We start from the raw sequence: 16,671 nt of genomic DNA, 5'->3' as shown, positions 1-16,671 counted from the left end.
TTGAGCACAAGAAAATTCTGTTATTCTGTCACTCTCGAATCCTGAAGTACAGTGTTGGCTTTTGTAGGCTTTCAGCAACAGTATCATGTTTGTTCTCTCATCATCCAGAGACAACTATATATTTTGTATATACAGACCTTGAAGGGTTGTTCTAATTTGAAATATAATTACAGAACTGAACACAAATCTACACCACAGACTATCCTCTTTGTTTTAACACTCGTGTTTGATGAAGTATGCGAGGAGCATGTGGTTATTTTGACATGTAAATAGCACATTCACCCTCTCTTTCCCTCTAGATGACTCCAGCGGTGGGAGAGAAGGTGCCAGACCAGCTGGTGAAAGCGAGTACTCCAGTACTGACCTGACGGGAAAACTGGGTAAGGTGTTACAGTCCTCTGACCCCCTTTGATCTCCTTCATTCCTGAGACTTATAATTGCTGCCCAGAAAGTAACTGAAAATATTCACTGTAGCTGCCAAGATGTTTCATAAGCTGCTTATCATGAATCACAACTTTTAGTTTCACATTGTATTCGAAATTTTAAGTAGAACAAGGACAACGTACTGCTTGTTTTAATAAGTACAGTATTATTGCTTGGTGTTTGGTTGTAATAGCAGAGCTTTTGTATTTTAGTAGAATGGAGGATAAACTAAACATCATCATGGTTAATATTACAGCATGTTGCCTGTGACCCTATCCACACTAATGCGTTTTCGTTTGAAAACACATCGTTTTCTCTCCGTTTTGGCCTTTCATCCACACTGAGATGCCGTTTTTCGAAAATTCACTTTAAAGTGGATACATTTGAAAATGCGTTTTCGCGTTGTAGCGTGGATGAGGAAATCGGAGGCGTTCAAAAACGATGGCGTGTTTTCCGTCATGTGACCCAGCTGTTTCAGCTGCTCTCCTGTTTGATAGCAGTTCATGCGTACTTTAGATTGCATTTTAGGAGACGGAATATTTAATAGTCTTATTAAATATTTATAGTCTTGGGTTACCTGCAGCAACATCTCTAAGTTACCTCATTGTCCGTCTTTTTAAAACTGTGTCTTTGCTCCACTTTGCTGTGACATAATAAGGCAGAAAGGAGATAAATAACTGACAGAAATGACACATGCTGACGTGACGTGTTAACTCATGCACAGTAAGTCGATGTAAGCAACTTCAGATGTTTCAGTGTGGATGGACAGCGTTTGGGAAACGCTTGAAAACGCTAGTGTGGAAAAAGAGTTTAAAAAAGAAAACGCACTAGTGTAGACAGAGTCTTTGTGTGTTGCACTTTAAAGAGGACCAGTGGTCAACGGTTGATGTACTTTTGGTCTCTCAGCCAATTTTTCCCATAAAACCCCAATCTCAGCACACATGTGGCTGAATCTTCTTAAATACCGGCCGGTAGTCCTGTAGTCTTGGATAGTCCCCACACTACTTCCTTTGGCCAAACGCTCTCCAAAGTCACTCACTCCTACCTCTGTAGCCTAGTATTTGCTTTGGTAATTGCTTTTGACAAGCCAAAGAGCAGGCTATTTATGTGAAGTGTTTGCCGGGGTGGGTTGCGGGGCATTCCATTCCCCTCAGATGCTGCAATCTGATGGGATATCAGAGCACCGCTGAACTCACAGAGGCCTGACCTGCTTCTTTTTGTATCGGAAAGTATTTCATTTACAAGACACATATCGTCGCTGTCCTTCTGAAACTTTTTCATTGATTGCATACTGTTTTGTCAAATTTGACAAGCACTTTTTAATACTTTTTTTTGGATATTTGCAAAACCCAGTGACAAACATAAAGGGTGACTAATAATGATTTATGGCAAAAACGAAAAATCACGAAATATGGAGATGGAAGGTTTCAGAAGGACAGCAGCGATATATTAAAGATAAGATCAGCTCTGTTCCCCTGCAAAACACACTTTTCAATCTGCTCTCAGGCAGTTTAAGTGGTATAAAGTAACGAGTTACAAATACTCAAATTACTGTAATTGAGTAGTTTTTTTCAGGAAATGTACTTTTTTAAGTAGTTTAAAAACAGTGTACTTTTACTTGAGTACATTTTTAGTGCTGTATCGGTACTTTTACTGTGCTATTTTTTCTCACATTGTCGTCGCTACTTTATATGTTTAATTTTCATGTGATTGGCTAAGGAGAATAATCAGTCCCGTTACGTGACCCCGCCCACTCAAATCGCGCATAGAAAACTTGCGTCAAGACATCTGCCGCCAATTTAGTTTAATCATGGAGGAGGACGAACGTGTGTGGCAGGCAGGGCGCGTATCAAACGGCGGTTTTGCGCACTTGAGTCACTGCGGGAAAGGGACACAATACGAAGGCTCATCTGAGATATGGAGAAATATTGAGTTCCTGTATCACTCCGTTTGCCAAGTTTCATCCAAACGGCTATATCATGAGGTAAAATTGTCCATCTCTCTCCAAAGTCTCTACATCAAGTGTGCTGCCCTTATAAGTGAGTAGGGAACATATGCGATTGGAACGCATGTGAAGCAGTTTCGCAAACTGTACATTACCAGTTATAATGTTGCCACATGAACTTGTGGATATTTTATGAAAACCATGGACCACAACTCCAGGTAAAAATCTTTATTGTTCTATCTAAGAAATAATGCCACATACATCTTGGATGGCTTGAGGTTGAGTAATTGATCAGCCAGCTCCTCTACAGATATGACTGTTAATGCTAATCAATGCAATTTAGGTTACAAATGTGTAGCATTTTTTTGCATGCAGTATTTGGGGCTCTTATTTATTAATTTCTACATTATGGGGCCTAGTACACATGATTGAACAGTGTTGGAAGTGCATAAATGGTTTTAACTGGAAAACTGAGCTCATGATAGACAGACAGAACAACACATTGAATGGTTAATTTGTCTGATTTGTATCTAGTTATATGCTTTATCAGTAAGGTAAAGATGTGTTTTGTTAAAAGTGGCTATTTTCTTTATAAATCTCAAAATTTGATTATTAATAATTATTCTTAATTCATTAAATAACACCTTACTAAAAAGTAACAAGTAACTAGTACTCTGACTAGTTTTTGAGAGGAGTAATTTTTACTTTTACTCAATTACTTTTTTAACACCAGTACTTGAGTACAATTTCAGCAATGTAACAGTACTTGTACTTAAGTACAAATTTCCAGTACTCTTTCCACCACTGGATAAGATACATATATTTTATAACTCATTTTATTCTGGCTAAATGTCTAAATGTGTTTTAACCCTGCATTAAACAATGAATTACACTCGTCATTTTGAAAGGAAGAGTGTACGGCTTTTAAAGGCTGGGCTATGAACAAGGATAGCAGAATTGCGGTGACGAGTGTGTGGATTGATGCAGTGCTAGAATGTTATGCTGTGGTGTAGACAAGCATTCAGAAACTGCCTCTGTGACTTGCACAGAGTTTAACACACTGTTTGCTTTCTGTGATAAGGAGGGTTTTATTTCTGTAGTATGTAACAGAAGATTTAACATATTTACAAGAGAACATTTCCACAGATTTCAAGTGGTAAAACAGGTTACCTATTGCCAACTCTACTTGTGTGAGACATGAAACATGGATTAAGAATGTCCTTGGGTTAGCAATTTTAGCCATGTCAAGTATATTAGTTCACTGTTGTATTTGGCTTTTTCAGTGTTTGTTTAGCAGAGGGTTGGCTTGTAAACAAATTTCTGTCTTTGTTACAAAACCATGCTACTAAATGTAAATTTATAGTAGCCATATCTGAATACAAACAAACTGTAAACCATTAAATATGCTTGATCAGCTCAATAGTGAAATCTGTAACAAGTAGGATATCTTCAAATCAAGCAGTCAAAAAATGATCAACAAGCAGAAAAAATGAAACGTTATAAGTCTAGTATTGCATTTCCATTTTAATATTCTCTCAGAGAATGTATTTATTACTGAGAACCATCAGTTTGTATTTTCTGAACCCCTGCTGATAAAGTCCAGACATCAGAAAAATATCAGTCTATTCACATGTTTTCTATTTCAGACGAGGAAAATATACATGCATTATGGATGCGTAAAAACACACGCTTTAAAAAGATGACATACTTTGTAGGATTCCTGTGAATTCAAATGCACAAACCAAAAGCAATAATACCAAGCAATTGGAGAAGAAATGGCTTTTTATGGAACATCAAAAAGACATTATATTTCATGTGGACATTTATGAAGGACAGGAGCCGTTATGGATGTGACAATTCTGAAAACGATACTTCCGGAAAATCATCTTTAAAAATAAAAAAATCCTTTACAAGCTTAAGAGTCTCACATGGGCATTTGAACCATCATATATTGACATGAATGAGCTGAGTCTTTGGTATTTGTTTCATGGTTAGGTTGCAATTTGCATGGAATTGCCCTTAAATTACGTTGCTCAAATGGACAAGCACAAATACAAGAAATATTAGCAGAAAGCTGAACCCGGCGGAATAAATGTTTCCATTGGTTTTTCAATCTGGCATGCTCATGCAAGAGCATGCATGCGGTCTAAGATTCTCATTACGTATTAGCATACTAAAAATAATTAGTTGTAAAATTAATGTAATGTACTGTATGAATAACTGAGCTGTATGGTATTGTTGTTGTAACTGTCATTTCTTAAACGCCCAAGTGCAAAACTCAGCAGTGTTTAACAAGGGCCTGACCTGCTTGTTTTTCTGCTGTGAAGCATCACAGTTGTAATGGCTTCTAGTGGGAGATGCTTTGTACACTGTTTTATTTGCTTTTGGTGTGTTTGTTCAGATTCTACTGTGAGCGGCCAGCAGGGAACTACAGTATAGAGTTAACCTAGAGCGGGGCCGCTGTTTGCTTTGTCCGATTGCCCTCACAGTGTGGTGCTTTGCTCAGTACTTCTGCCCACAGAAGATCTTCATGTCAGCTCCTTTATGGTTTATTTTCATTGTAATGTAATACGTATTATATGTGCATATAATGAGTCAATTGGCACAGTCTTCTAATTTATTTCAACTCTTTACTCTAGAATGCATTACGGAATGCATTTTGTGGCATTCCTAGTATAAAACTTGGAATTCACTTGGATGCTGCAGTGCTGCTATACTTCACAATATTAGACTAGGATTGCTAAATAAAAGCCAAATTGCATGTAACTGGTTGTATTTAAAAATAATTCCACCAATCACAGAATCATAAGAAAAACAACTTGTATGAGATATATATATACATATATATATATTAATCATTTTCTATATACATTTTTTATATACATTTTTTTTCCTGTCTTTGAAGTGCGCCCCCGCTTCACACAGCCTGCTAAAATGAGAAAGCGTGTGATCGCACGGCCGGTGGGGAGCTCTGTCCGGCTCAAGTGCACCGCAAGCGGCAACCCCAGACCTGACATCGTGTGGCTGAAGGACAGCAGGCCGCTGACACCTGAGGAGGTGGGCGAGGGCCGGAAGAAGAAGTGGACCCTCAGTCTGAAGAACCTCACGCCCGAGCACAGCGGCAAATACACCTGCCATGTGTCCAACCGCGCCGGGGAGATCAACGCCACCTATAAAGTGGAAGTCATCCGTGAGTCATTCAGCACATCTCTTTGATGTTCTCCTGGAATGCGATGCACCTTTTGATGACTTGCTTATACGCGTCGTATATGCATCAACAGTTTAAGAGACAGTTTAACATGATTTCCCTCATAGCTGAGGTACTGTTCAGGGGAGTTTAACAGCTGTTTGGCAAGCCCTCAAAGCATAGTGTTGGGAATAATCTTCCTGTATCATGCTTTACAAACAACATCAGCGGTCTTAACACATGGAAACTTTAAGCTGTAAACTTTGTAGTAGGCTTGAATGGTATATTTAACTTTTATTTCAGTAGAGCAAGAAAAAGCTGTGGCATCGTTCTTCACAAACAATATTTACATAAACACAATTTAATGAGAGCAAATAGAAACTACACAAAATCTTTAATTAGATAGTAGATTCTAGTTTAGAGTTTTGGTTGTCAGGATTGATCAAGTACCATTTGAGTGAACAGCCTGCTTTGAATATAGAGAGACAGTTTACCATTTGGTAGTAAATCCTGAAAAGACAGATTTTATCCAGCTCATTTGCTATCTGCTACATATTAAGTCCCAGCTGTGTCTGTTAACTTTAAAACCACATCCCAATGACCCCAAAGGCAGCACATGGGCGAAGTTAATTAATCTTGCTGTTAGAAGAATGCTATGTGACATTGTTCTCTTAACTTAAAACGTTCAAACAATTTCTATGAAAAAAGAGAAAATGCAATCTAAACATTGTAGACTGCATTATATCCAGATTACAATTTAAATAACATTTGATCTTTATTTCATTACAGAGCGCACAAATTCCAAGCCCATCTTGACTGGCACTCATCCAGTAAACACTACTGTAGACTACGGTGGCACCACGTCTTTCCAGTGCAAAGTGCGCAGCGACGTCAAGCCGGTTATCCAGTGGTTAAAAAGGGTTGAACCCGGTGACGAGAGCAAGTACAACTCCACCATTGAGGTTGGAGACCATCGCTTTGTTGTTTTGCCCACCGGTGAAGTGTGGTCACGACCGGACGGCTCCTATTTAAACAAGCTACTTATTACCCGTGCTAAGGAGGAGGATGCAGGCATGTATATTTGCTTAGGGGCCAATACCATGGGCTACAGCTTCCGCAGTGCCTTCCTTACTGTTCTGCCTGGTCAGTGTCATTCTACTTTTCTACTTTTGTACTTTAGTTCACTTATAATGTTAATGTCATTGTCACAACACAACACTCACAACACAAACATTATTGTGTTATGGTCTCTGTGTACTGTTGTTGCTGTTTCTGTGTTCTGGATGCTCCTGTCACCAAAACAAATTCCTTGTATGTGCAAACATACTTGGCAATAAAGCTCTTTCTGATTCTGATTCTTTCTGATTGTCATTTACATGCATAACTGTACATTTGTTATGCTGGTTGTGCCACTGTACCTTAAAGAAAAAAGTTGTAGTTCTCAATACTTTTCTATTTCTAAATTTCAGATCCAAAGCCGCCATTCTCTCCGATCCCATCTGTGCTGCCTCCCAGTCTGCCCTGGCCCGTCATTATCGGTATCCCTGCCGGAGTGGTCTTCATTCTGGGAACCGTCCTCCTCTGGTTCTGCCAGTCCAGGAAGCATTGTTCTTCAGGAGCCATAATCTCAGCCCAGACCTTATCCAATGGCCACCGGCAACCGCCCAGAGAGCGAACCCTCTCCCCCGCTGATAAAGACTGCATCGGCTCTATCACATATGAGGAGTACGTAGCACAGCAGCAGCAACAGCAGCTGCTACTGGCCCAAGCTGCTCCTAAAGTCTACCCAAAGATCTACTCAGACATTCATACACACACCCACTCGCACGTGGATGGAAAAATTCACCAGCATCAACACATCCACTACCAATGTTAGCCCCTGTCTGCACGTTCAGAGGCCTTCCTTGTTACGGTCCTTGAACAAGAAACCGGTTCTGGTTCCTTTGCTTATTTTGTTCGAGTTTTTGGACCCAATATGGCAGTCTGTAACCCAAAATAGGGCAGCGTGGCCAGTGTGGGCAGGGCTGTCTCAAACAAACATTTATTTTCAGAATCTGAAGAATGGAAAGACAATTGAGCCATGTTGTTACAGTCTAACCAACCCCCTGTGCTGAATTGGAGCCCAAAGACATGTGAACAGTGGAGTGGACAAGGGCAAGGTGAACAAACAAGCAATGAGTCTTTTGAAACGATAAAGCATTTACAACAAAACACATTGTTCATATCGATAATTAACAGAATTGAGTGAATGTATTGTCTCCTCAACATGTTTCAGTTTTATTTCATCTGCCTTTAACTGTTATTCAGTTACATAAACACAATGTTTTAGCAAAAAAGCCCATTGACAAATTCTGTGAATGGGGCCAAATGATTGCATTGTTTAACACCAAATCTAAGTGAAACATAGTTTTGCAGGTTACAATGAATTTAGTTACATCCAAAAAATGAATCTTGGATCGGCACTGGTTCTTTCGAGACTGAGTTCATGCATGAGGACATATATATATTTATGTTTTTTTTTTGGCATAGTTTGCAGGTATTGAGTTTATCTTTCATAATAAGACACGGTGTAGTTTCAATCGGTCGAAGTTTCCTCCTAGTTTTCTGCCTAATTGTAGCTTTATTCCACTTTATGGAAAAGGAGAATATTGTGATTGTTGTTATATCGTGTCTCAAGATATGTTTGAGAGATTTTGGCATTGCAAGTTCTGGCAACGGGTTCCTTATGTTTCTCATTACCTTGTGCTATTATTTTCAGGGCCTACTCTGAATGACCTGAGGTACTGAAATCCCATTGTTCCTCTATGGCCTTTATTGGTGCGTGTGGGAGGGATGTTGTTTTTCATAAGCTTGACCACTATAATGAAGACTGTATAAATGCCTTTGACTGCTCATGTAATGGCTCCCCTTTAATATGTACAGAATAGAACTGAGTTTCAAAAACAAATGTTAGACTGTAACTCAGACATATCGTGCATTGTCTGTGCATTTGACGTCTGTTTTTACCGTGATGGTCAATGCTAAAAGCACTGCGGCAAGACAGGAATGCACATCTGTTTGCCACTTCGGCATCGAAATGTTTTTAAATTCATAGTAACCCAAAAAAGTAAATCTTGTCGAACTTGAGTTAATTTATTTGTAAGCGATATTTTGATGCTTTCAATTGGGCATTATGTAGATGTTTTAAACCAAAAAAAGAGTAAACATAGCATCTTTGCTGCAGTGTAAGCTATGTAGCATATATCAAGTGTAATATTTATATGTGCTGTTGTAAGAAATAACACAATGGTCGTACTTAGTTATCTTTGTATGGACAATCTTGTACAGTCTGGCCTGTTTTTATGTTCAAAAATATATGTTTGTCACTTTGAAAACATTAAAATCATTTTATCATTGTCATAAAATAATGAAGTATTTGTTCACTAGTGTGTTGTGTTCTAATGTGGAGCGTCATTTTGACAAACTTATCAAATATTTGGTCATGGTTTACAGTTTAACACAGGTTATACAGTAGGACAAGAATAGCTAAGTTATACTAATGTATTAACCTCTTCTATAAGCATGCCATGTTTGAGCACTGTATTGATTGCAAAAACAAGTTCAGTTTTTGCTTTTGTTTTGCTTTCATGTGATGCACAGTTGATCAAATGTTAATGTAAAACACCTTTATAAAAATGTATATACACAAAGCTTTCATGAAAAGTGTTCAACTTCTACTGAGTTGTTAGGTGAATCACGAAGATCACAAAAGGTCATGGCGTAAGCAGGAAGCTTCCAAACATCTACCAAAGCACTACCGGTGTTTCACAACATTGCTTCATTCTCTACAAGTTCTTTGTATTGAAGAAATCTTCATGTAGCGACTAGTGAGCGTCTTTGAGCCTCTGAAACTCTGAGCGTCTGCAAGGCCAACACCTGGGAATACCTGGCTGTTCTTTTCAAAGAATGAAGCCTCTTGTTTGCTTTTCTCCTTTTTTTCAAACAGTCACAATGGCCCGCCTGACAACAAAGTGGCTGTCTGAAAGAGTAAAAATGAAAAACACCCCCTCCCCTCTGAAAACAGGTTGCCAGAGGTTTTCCTTAAATGTTTACCTTGCTTACAAAAAGAGGGATGCAGAGAGACAAAAACGTGTCTACGAGATGGGACCAGAGCCAATGCCTTTAAAGTCCGCCACAGAACCATGACAAAAGCAGCTTAATCTCGGTGTTGTCTTTCTGCCTTTCTTTACACATCCTGCCAAGCTGCCTTAGAGGAAAGGAATCTTTCTTCAGCCCTGCTGACATCATGAAAGCCTGGGATGAAATCGGGGTCATCAAAGCCGCTCGCATGTGGGACATCTGTGCGAGTGCTCGATCATACGAGTGTTTTCAACCCTTACCTGTTCATATTCATCCCTCAGACCACCTCAGAAGATTCAACGGACGTTTTTGAAACCGCCAAACTATAACACAGATTCTTATCTGGTGAGGGTAAACGTAGGGGCACAAAAAGACAGGAAATCACACAGATCTTATTCATACACGCTGTCTTTACCGTCTTGAAAGAAACGAGAGGTTTTCAAGCGAGCGTGGAGGAAGTGCTGTCATTGTGTTCGGCTGGTGTTGCAGCACATTGTTTGCATTAAAAGACGACCGTTCAAGGGCATCCTCATCGTTTAACTTATTTCCTGTAATTACTCACAGGACTATAGGTCGTGACCGCATGCATTGTCCCCACTTGCGGAATTAAATTATCATTAATCACAGCAGTGTCAAGTACTACTAGTTGATGTGTTCAATTTATGACTGTTGACAATGGACGTTGATATTTATGATCTGTTATTTAAACAAAGCTGATTTTACTATAAAACTAAAAATGTCAGTTTGACAACAATGCTCTAAAAATACTACACCAAAGCCGGACACAGAAACACACTGCAATTTAATTTTGTTTTAGCGCTTTTACAATTTGTATTGCATCTAGCAGCAAGTACCACAGACAACGATTGATGAGCTTGATGGGATGTGCTTGATGTTCAATAAAGTCTAAAACAAACAATAATAAACATATTACCAAAAATATATTATATTTTGTCCCTTTTTATGCAAAATGTTGTGTTTTTGTTGTGTTTTTTTATTTTGTCACTAACAGTATGAGTACTTGCAAATCATGTGTTGTCAAACTGATGATGTTCCAACCTGATCTCACAGGAATTCATAACTTTTACGAGGGGGCTTTTTTAATGAATTCGTACGTTGCAAATCGTCCAAAAACATATGATTGCTAGAAAAAAGCAACTGAAGGCCCACCCATAACCCCGCCCCCAAACCTAACGTCACGGGTGCAAAAGCAAATCGTACTAAAATGTACGAATAAGATCATACAAATTCATACGAATTTGCCAAAATCAGCCTTATCGTAAAATAGTTCCCTTTTGCCGTGAGATTGTGCTGGGTTTTCTTAATTTGCTCGTGTTTTTTTTTTTTGCATGTGTTTCCACTGTCAGCAACTGTATTTTTTAGGTAAACGTAAATACTATATACGAAAAGTAACCTTTTTATAGTAATAGATCAGTAACCATGGTTTTTGGTGTATTGAACAATGGTCTAACTATATAGTAACCTTTATGTTTTTCTGTAGTAAAGCCACAATCTTTATAAGGGATCTTCACAAACACTATATGTTTAAAAGTTATACCACTTTAAAAAAATAGACCACATGTTTGCAGTGACAAAACAGTTTGCTTAACTTTTAAGTGCCCAGAAAGGAATAAAAGTAACTTTATTTCAAAACCAAAAGCATATATCAATAAATTATACCTGCTTTTGGTAAACTGATTCAAGATGTCGGGGTCAGAACCGCTGAGCATAAATCAATTCATTACCGTTGAGGTGCTCAGTTGTAAAGAAAATGACCAAAATGTTAGGCAATCACATACGGTATACCAACTTTCAAATGTTTTTTTATCTTACCCAAGCAGCACAACTCATTTGTACACCCCGGGGCTGTACAAAGGAAGTCTGATTTATATTTTTCTCAGGCTGCATGACACAATGACAGCTTACCCGACAGGCTGAATTTCGCTCTCGCTGGACGCGGTTCAGGAAATTACCCTAAATCCCTCTGAAGCCCCAGAGTTCAGGCACATTTCACATGTACAATACTATCTGTTCACACCTTGCCCCTTTTAAGGAGCTGGATGTCTTGACGAGAACAGACATACTGTTGGAAACGGTCACACTGGGCAACTCAAGAAACACACGAGATGGCGAGTTTCCAGTTGGGCAGATCATGACATGCTAAGTGATGATAATCGCTCCCCATTCACATGCGTGCATCACCTGCCATGTCCTGGATGATGCATGAAATCCAAAAGAGAGGGACGAGAAAGGTGGTGGGGGAGAAACAATTGTGGGGAGGGCAGAAGATAAAAGAAATAATTTTCACCAATAAAAATGTATATCAATATTTTAATCATAAATTGTAAACAAAAAATAGGTAGCTATTTGGTCAATTAATAGCATGAAGTAAATAATAACAATAACATAACTTATATTAATAATAAAATAATTATTATGTTTAACTTTTCTCATCAAATAAAAAACAATTGCATTCACTGTACAAAGATGACAGTTATAAAGAATTATAGTGAAGTATAATTATTATAAAGACATTTAAATAATGTTTTTAAGGAAAATACAGAATGTAGGTTGTTTTAAAAAATCTGCTTTTGAAATTTCCATATTTGGATTATCTACAGTATATCATAGTGATTCATTCATCTACAGTATGTTGGTCCACAAATAGTGATTATTATTTTTTATAAAAAGTGAATTATTCAAAATAAACATTTTTTAAGGTGTACAGTAAATGGTAGGTAAACTATTATATATGTGGTATACTCCCTACTACAAAAGCATGTACAGTAGATACATCATTACACTGTAAACATGTTTCATAATTAAAATACATAATAATGCTGTAATTTATGCTCCAACATCTTTTAAGAGTATATGAATCTCAAATAGTGCCATTGCATGGGTTGGTTTTAAATTTTGACCGCTGAGTTGTGTGTGTTTGATTTATATGATGTAGCATGAAATATAAAGAATCATCATGTGGTTTTACGAGTTTGTATCAAGCATGAGGGGATTAGATGATGTGATTCAGCGGTGTCTGACATACAGTTTCCTAATGTTTGTGTTGGTAATGCATTTGTCTCTTGACAGGCATTACATCTAAATATTCCCCTCAGTTTACTCTGGCTCAGCACAAATAAATCAACATGTCATTTCCATTCATATTCCAATTCAGCAATGTAAAACAAAATCCATATTTATTAGAGCGATGCAGAGTTTCAGCTAGAATAACACTGTAATTACAGCCTGATGTCACTGCTTTTATTCCGGCTGGTGGCTGCCATGTTGTGTGTCAGTCTGGTGATTCATTGCATGTGTTGAAGCCTTTGATGTCGTACTTTAGTGTCGTGTTTGCTAACATACTACCCTGATGATGTTATTTCTTCTGTGGGTTACTGAGTGACAGTTTCATTTACTTCACTTTTTTTTGAGCCATGTTTTCGAAATTGGACACTTTCATCATTGTACATACGGGTTTGCTATACAAAAATGCAACGTTTGTTCGATATTTGCAAACAAAACACTGCGCTTACTGTAATCTGCTTGTGCTTTTGTTTTGAATGCTAACTGTGCCAGAAAACAAAATGATTAAGAAGGGATTCTGATCTGAACCAACCACTTCTACTATGGCTTATATCAGTAACCACGGTCTTACTATCTGATATCATCACTCCACATGTGTTATTCCCACTCTACTTCTTTTTGCAGGGGTGAAACATCATTAGTTTCACTGGTTGACCCTGACATTTAGTCTGACTGGCATCCAATGTCAACCATAACTTCATTCCAATGGCAGAATTACACAACTCCATGTGTTTTAATGAAGCGCAAAATGTGTCCTCAACATCTGTACAACACAATTAAGCTGCTGTTCAATCTTTCCAGTGCTTTAACAAACTTCATAAGCCAAACATATGTAACCATTCAATTATGGCCGTTTCAGGGTTTTGTCAAACTGAAGTTGCCATATGAAACCCAACCACTTCATTTGCGGTGATGTAATGAAACACGCCGTACCAACATATCAGTGGACATTTCATTTGGTAAGGCTTTGGAACATTGACTGTCACAGGTACATCTACAGTTGTTGTATTAACTGTGTGAGATTGTAGTTGTAGAAATCTACACATGAAGATTGAGTTAGAGAGAGGTGAGCCCTTGCCAACATAATAGTCTGTTTCTCTGCACATGTACGGCTAATGAGTTCCAGGTGTATGCGGCAGTATCTCAGATGTACCTATTATAACGTTCATACCCCACCTCACACGTGGCCCCTTAAGCTCCATCCAAAGGTTTCTGGGTTTGAACCCTTAACCTGAAAAAAAGCAAGAAAAAACATATTCAATCCTGTCAATGTGTAGTTTCGAGAAGCGTTGAAGGCCTCAAACTGAGACTGTGCTCACCGGTGTGGTTTTGTCAGTTTTTTGTGAATTTTCTTTTGCATTCCAAAGAGGTGAGCCGCCTGGAAACTTAACTGCCTCCAACAACTTTTTTCCTTCTGTTGTAGTAATTGTGGGAAGTGATTATTGTAAACACACACACGCACGCTCACAGTGCCCCATACGAGTGTACAGCACCACATCAGGAGAAAACGGCAACCAGATGTGCTATTACCAGAGCAAACGCTAAATGTGCAGAGGAAACACAGACTATTAAAAGTAGAGTAGAAAGATGCGTAATGTGAAGTGATGCGTAAGTGCATGGCAAATTGTGCAAGATTACGTTTACGATATGCACCATCTTCAGTCCGTAAGCAGAAATCATCCACTTCCTGGATCAGTGAGGCTCTTTTATACGAATTGAAGTCATTGATTAAAAAGATTTTTACATTTACATTTTCTGAAGAAAATTCAGCGAGTGGTGCGTGTCCATGCAAAACTGGTTAGTTTGTGATTGCTACCCTGCTGAAAATAAAACTGCTAAACCCAAGCTGTTTTAACCCTTTTGTGGTGGTTGGGTCTGCAGGACTTGTTGTCAATGTTTACTAAAAATGATGTAATTCATTTGTTCAGCCACAGACATTTAGACATTTATATTCATTCAAGAAAAATACATTTTATTTACGCATTGTTAGGTTTTTCTGTTTTAGTATAGTTTTTTCATAAATGTGATAAATCCAACCCAAATATTACCCTTATATGCTTATATACGTTGCCTGTAATTTAAACCAAGTAAACATATGTTAACTATTTTTACATCCATTTTTTGGCTGTTTTGTTTTCAAAAACAAATAATGCTGTGAATTAGCCCCAAACGTTGGAGCAACAAAAACATGAACACCGTACAAGGTTGAATCTTCTCCTTCTATCCCGCAAAGCTTCTGCTGGTTTGACCAGCTGAAAAAGTGTTCAAAATTCCTCTAAAACCAGCTTGCTAAGACCTGTGACCAGGCTGGGGGACTCGCCACCACTATATCATGGCAATTCGTAACTATTTTACAGGGTGGTTCATTTAAATTTACACCATCTCATCCACTTTATTACCATCTTCTTTAGAATAATTGTACGATTCACATTGTATTAATTCATTAAAACAATTTCAAATGAGATACAACTGGAATCAGCCAACAAGTTTAGGCGGGTTTAGCTGTTTTTTTTTCCATCAGGACAAAATGGTTGTTTGCTTGTTTCTAGGGTGTTGAAATCAGTTGATATGCGATCACTATAGGTGGTTGTGACTCAACACAATGTCATGGCATTTCGTAACTATTTTATGAGGTTGCTCATTAGTTTGAATTTGTGTGATATTGTTCTTGTTTTAGTCCCTTTTTGTAACGCCAGTAACGGTGTAGATGGGTACAAGTTGCATTTGGGTAAATTTTATGATAATGTTCATACTGAGATCTTTAATGATATAGACTTTTGATCGCAAATTTGACAAATCTGAGCTCAGTTTGTGTTATTTTTGAGATCTGTTCTAAAACTCAAATGAAGATATTTGTGAGATATGGGTCATTTTCTCACGAGAAATAACTGAGACGCAGATGTGACTAAAGCAAGTTTTCATTTGTTCTTTGTTTAATTTGGAGATATTAATGGGGATATTAATTAGATCTCATCTGTGGCTTTTCCTTCTGAAGGGTTTATAAAAATGAACAACCTCGTAAAATACAGTAGTTACGAATTCCTGTGAGGTCAGGCTGAGCATCAACCGAGAACATCATCTGAGAATATTATCTTAATAAGCACTACCAGTTAAAAACCTACTAGGCCTAATGTGACACGGTTTCCTTGTAGGCTGAAAAAAGATATGGTCACATCCACATGCAATTTTCGACAACCGCAGTTAATCTCGGTCTTTTCGCCCTTAAACATTAGTACCACTCAAATCAAAGGCAAACATGTTAAAGTTGTACTTGGGTGTAATTGTGTCGTCTTTCTTATGACGGCTTATGTAACATGGCAGATATGACCCTAGAACAATCTCTGCTGTCTTTTGATCACACTAGGCCCTAAAGGTATACATCTCTTCTTTCACTACACACTTTACGCTGTCACAAGATTTACAAAGTACTATGGCACGTGTTCATCTACTCTTCCTGTATGCAGCTTTTAGATGTATGAGGATTGTGTTTTAGAAAATATAATGGTGGTATGTGGTAATAAGAGTTCTAAGACTTCAGTAGTCCGGGCTTACAGTGAAGACCGTAAATATTATGATTTTACGTGCTGTTGTGTGGAACATCATATTTGATTTTTAGTAATGTATTTATTGATATTAGAATAAGGGGGTTGAACAACTCCCTGGGCCTAAGTAATAAAGTCATTGAGCCCCTCATTGAGAAGCATGACATTATGGATTCAGTCGAGCAGACATGAAAGCAGCTTGAAAAAAGCATAGGCTTTAAATGAAAATACCTGAGCCATATCTACCAAACACCAGAATGCCATAGAGAATTCATGTATTCTCTTGATTTGAGCCAGTTACTGTACAATGTGCTGCAGCCAACTGGAATTCACAACTATTTTTTCTAATTCTAAGTCTAATTTGTATAAAT

General features: G+C 38.0%; 1 protein-coding gene across 1 annotated transcript in view; it reads left to right on the top strand.

The window, feature by feature from the left end:
• Positions 1–10,479, top strand: part of fgfrl1a (fibroblast growth factor receptor like 1a) — a 54,770-nt gene extending 44,291 nt beyond the window's left edge. The window contains exons 4-7 of the mRNA XM_057350167.1: positions 300–380; positions 5,274–5,558; positions 6,345–6,698; positions 7,025–10,479. Coding sequence (XP_057206150.1) covers positions 300–380; positions 5,274–5,558; positions 6,345–6,698; positions 7,025–7,431 — 1,127 coding nt within the window. The 3' untranslated portion in view covers positions 7,432–10,479. The remainder of the gene's footprint in view (positions 1–299; positions 381–5,273; positions 5,559–6,344; positions 6,699–7,024) is intronic.
• Positions 10,480–16,671: the final 6,192 nt, after the last annotated feature.

The sequence above is a fragment of the Triplophysa rosa genome, linkage group LG13 (assembly GCF_024868665.1).
Source record: "Triplophysa rosa linkage group LG13, Trosa_1v2, whole genome shotgun sequence".
Lineage (NCBI taxonomy): Eukaryota > Metazoa > Chordata > Actinopteri > Cypriniformes > Nemacheilidae > Triplophysa > Triplophysa rosa.
This window is presented reverse-complemented; position numbering and strand designations above follow the sequence as displayed.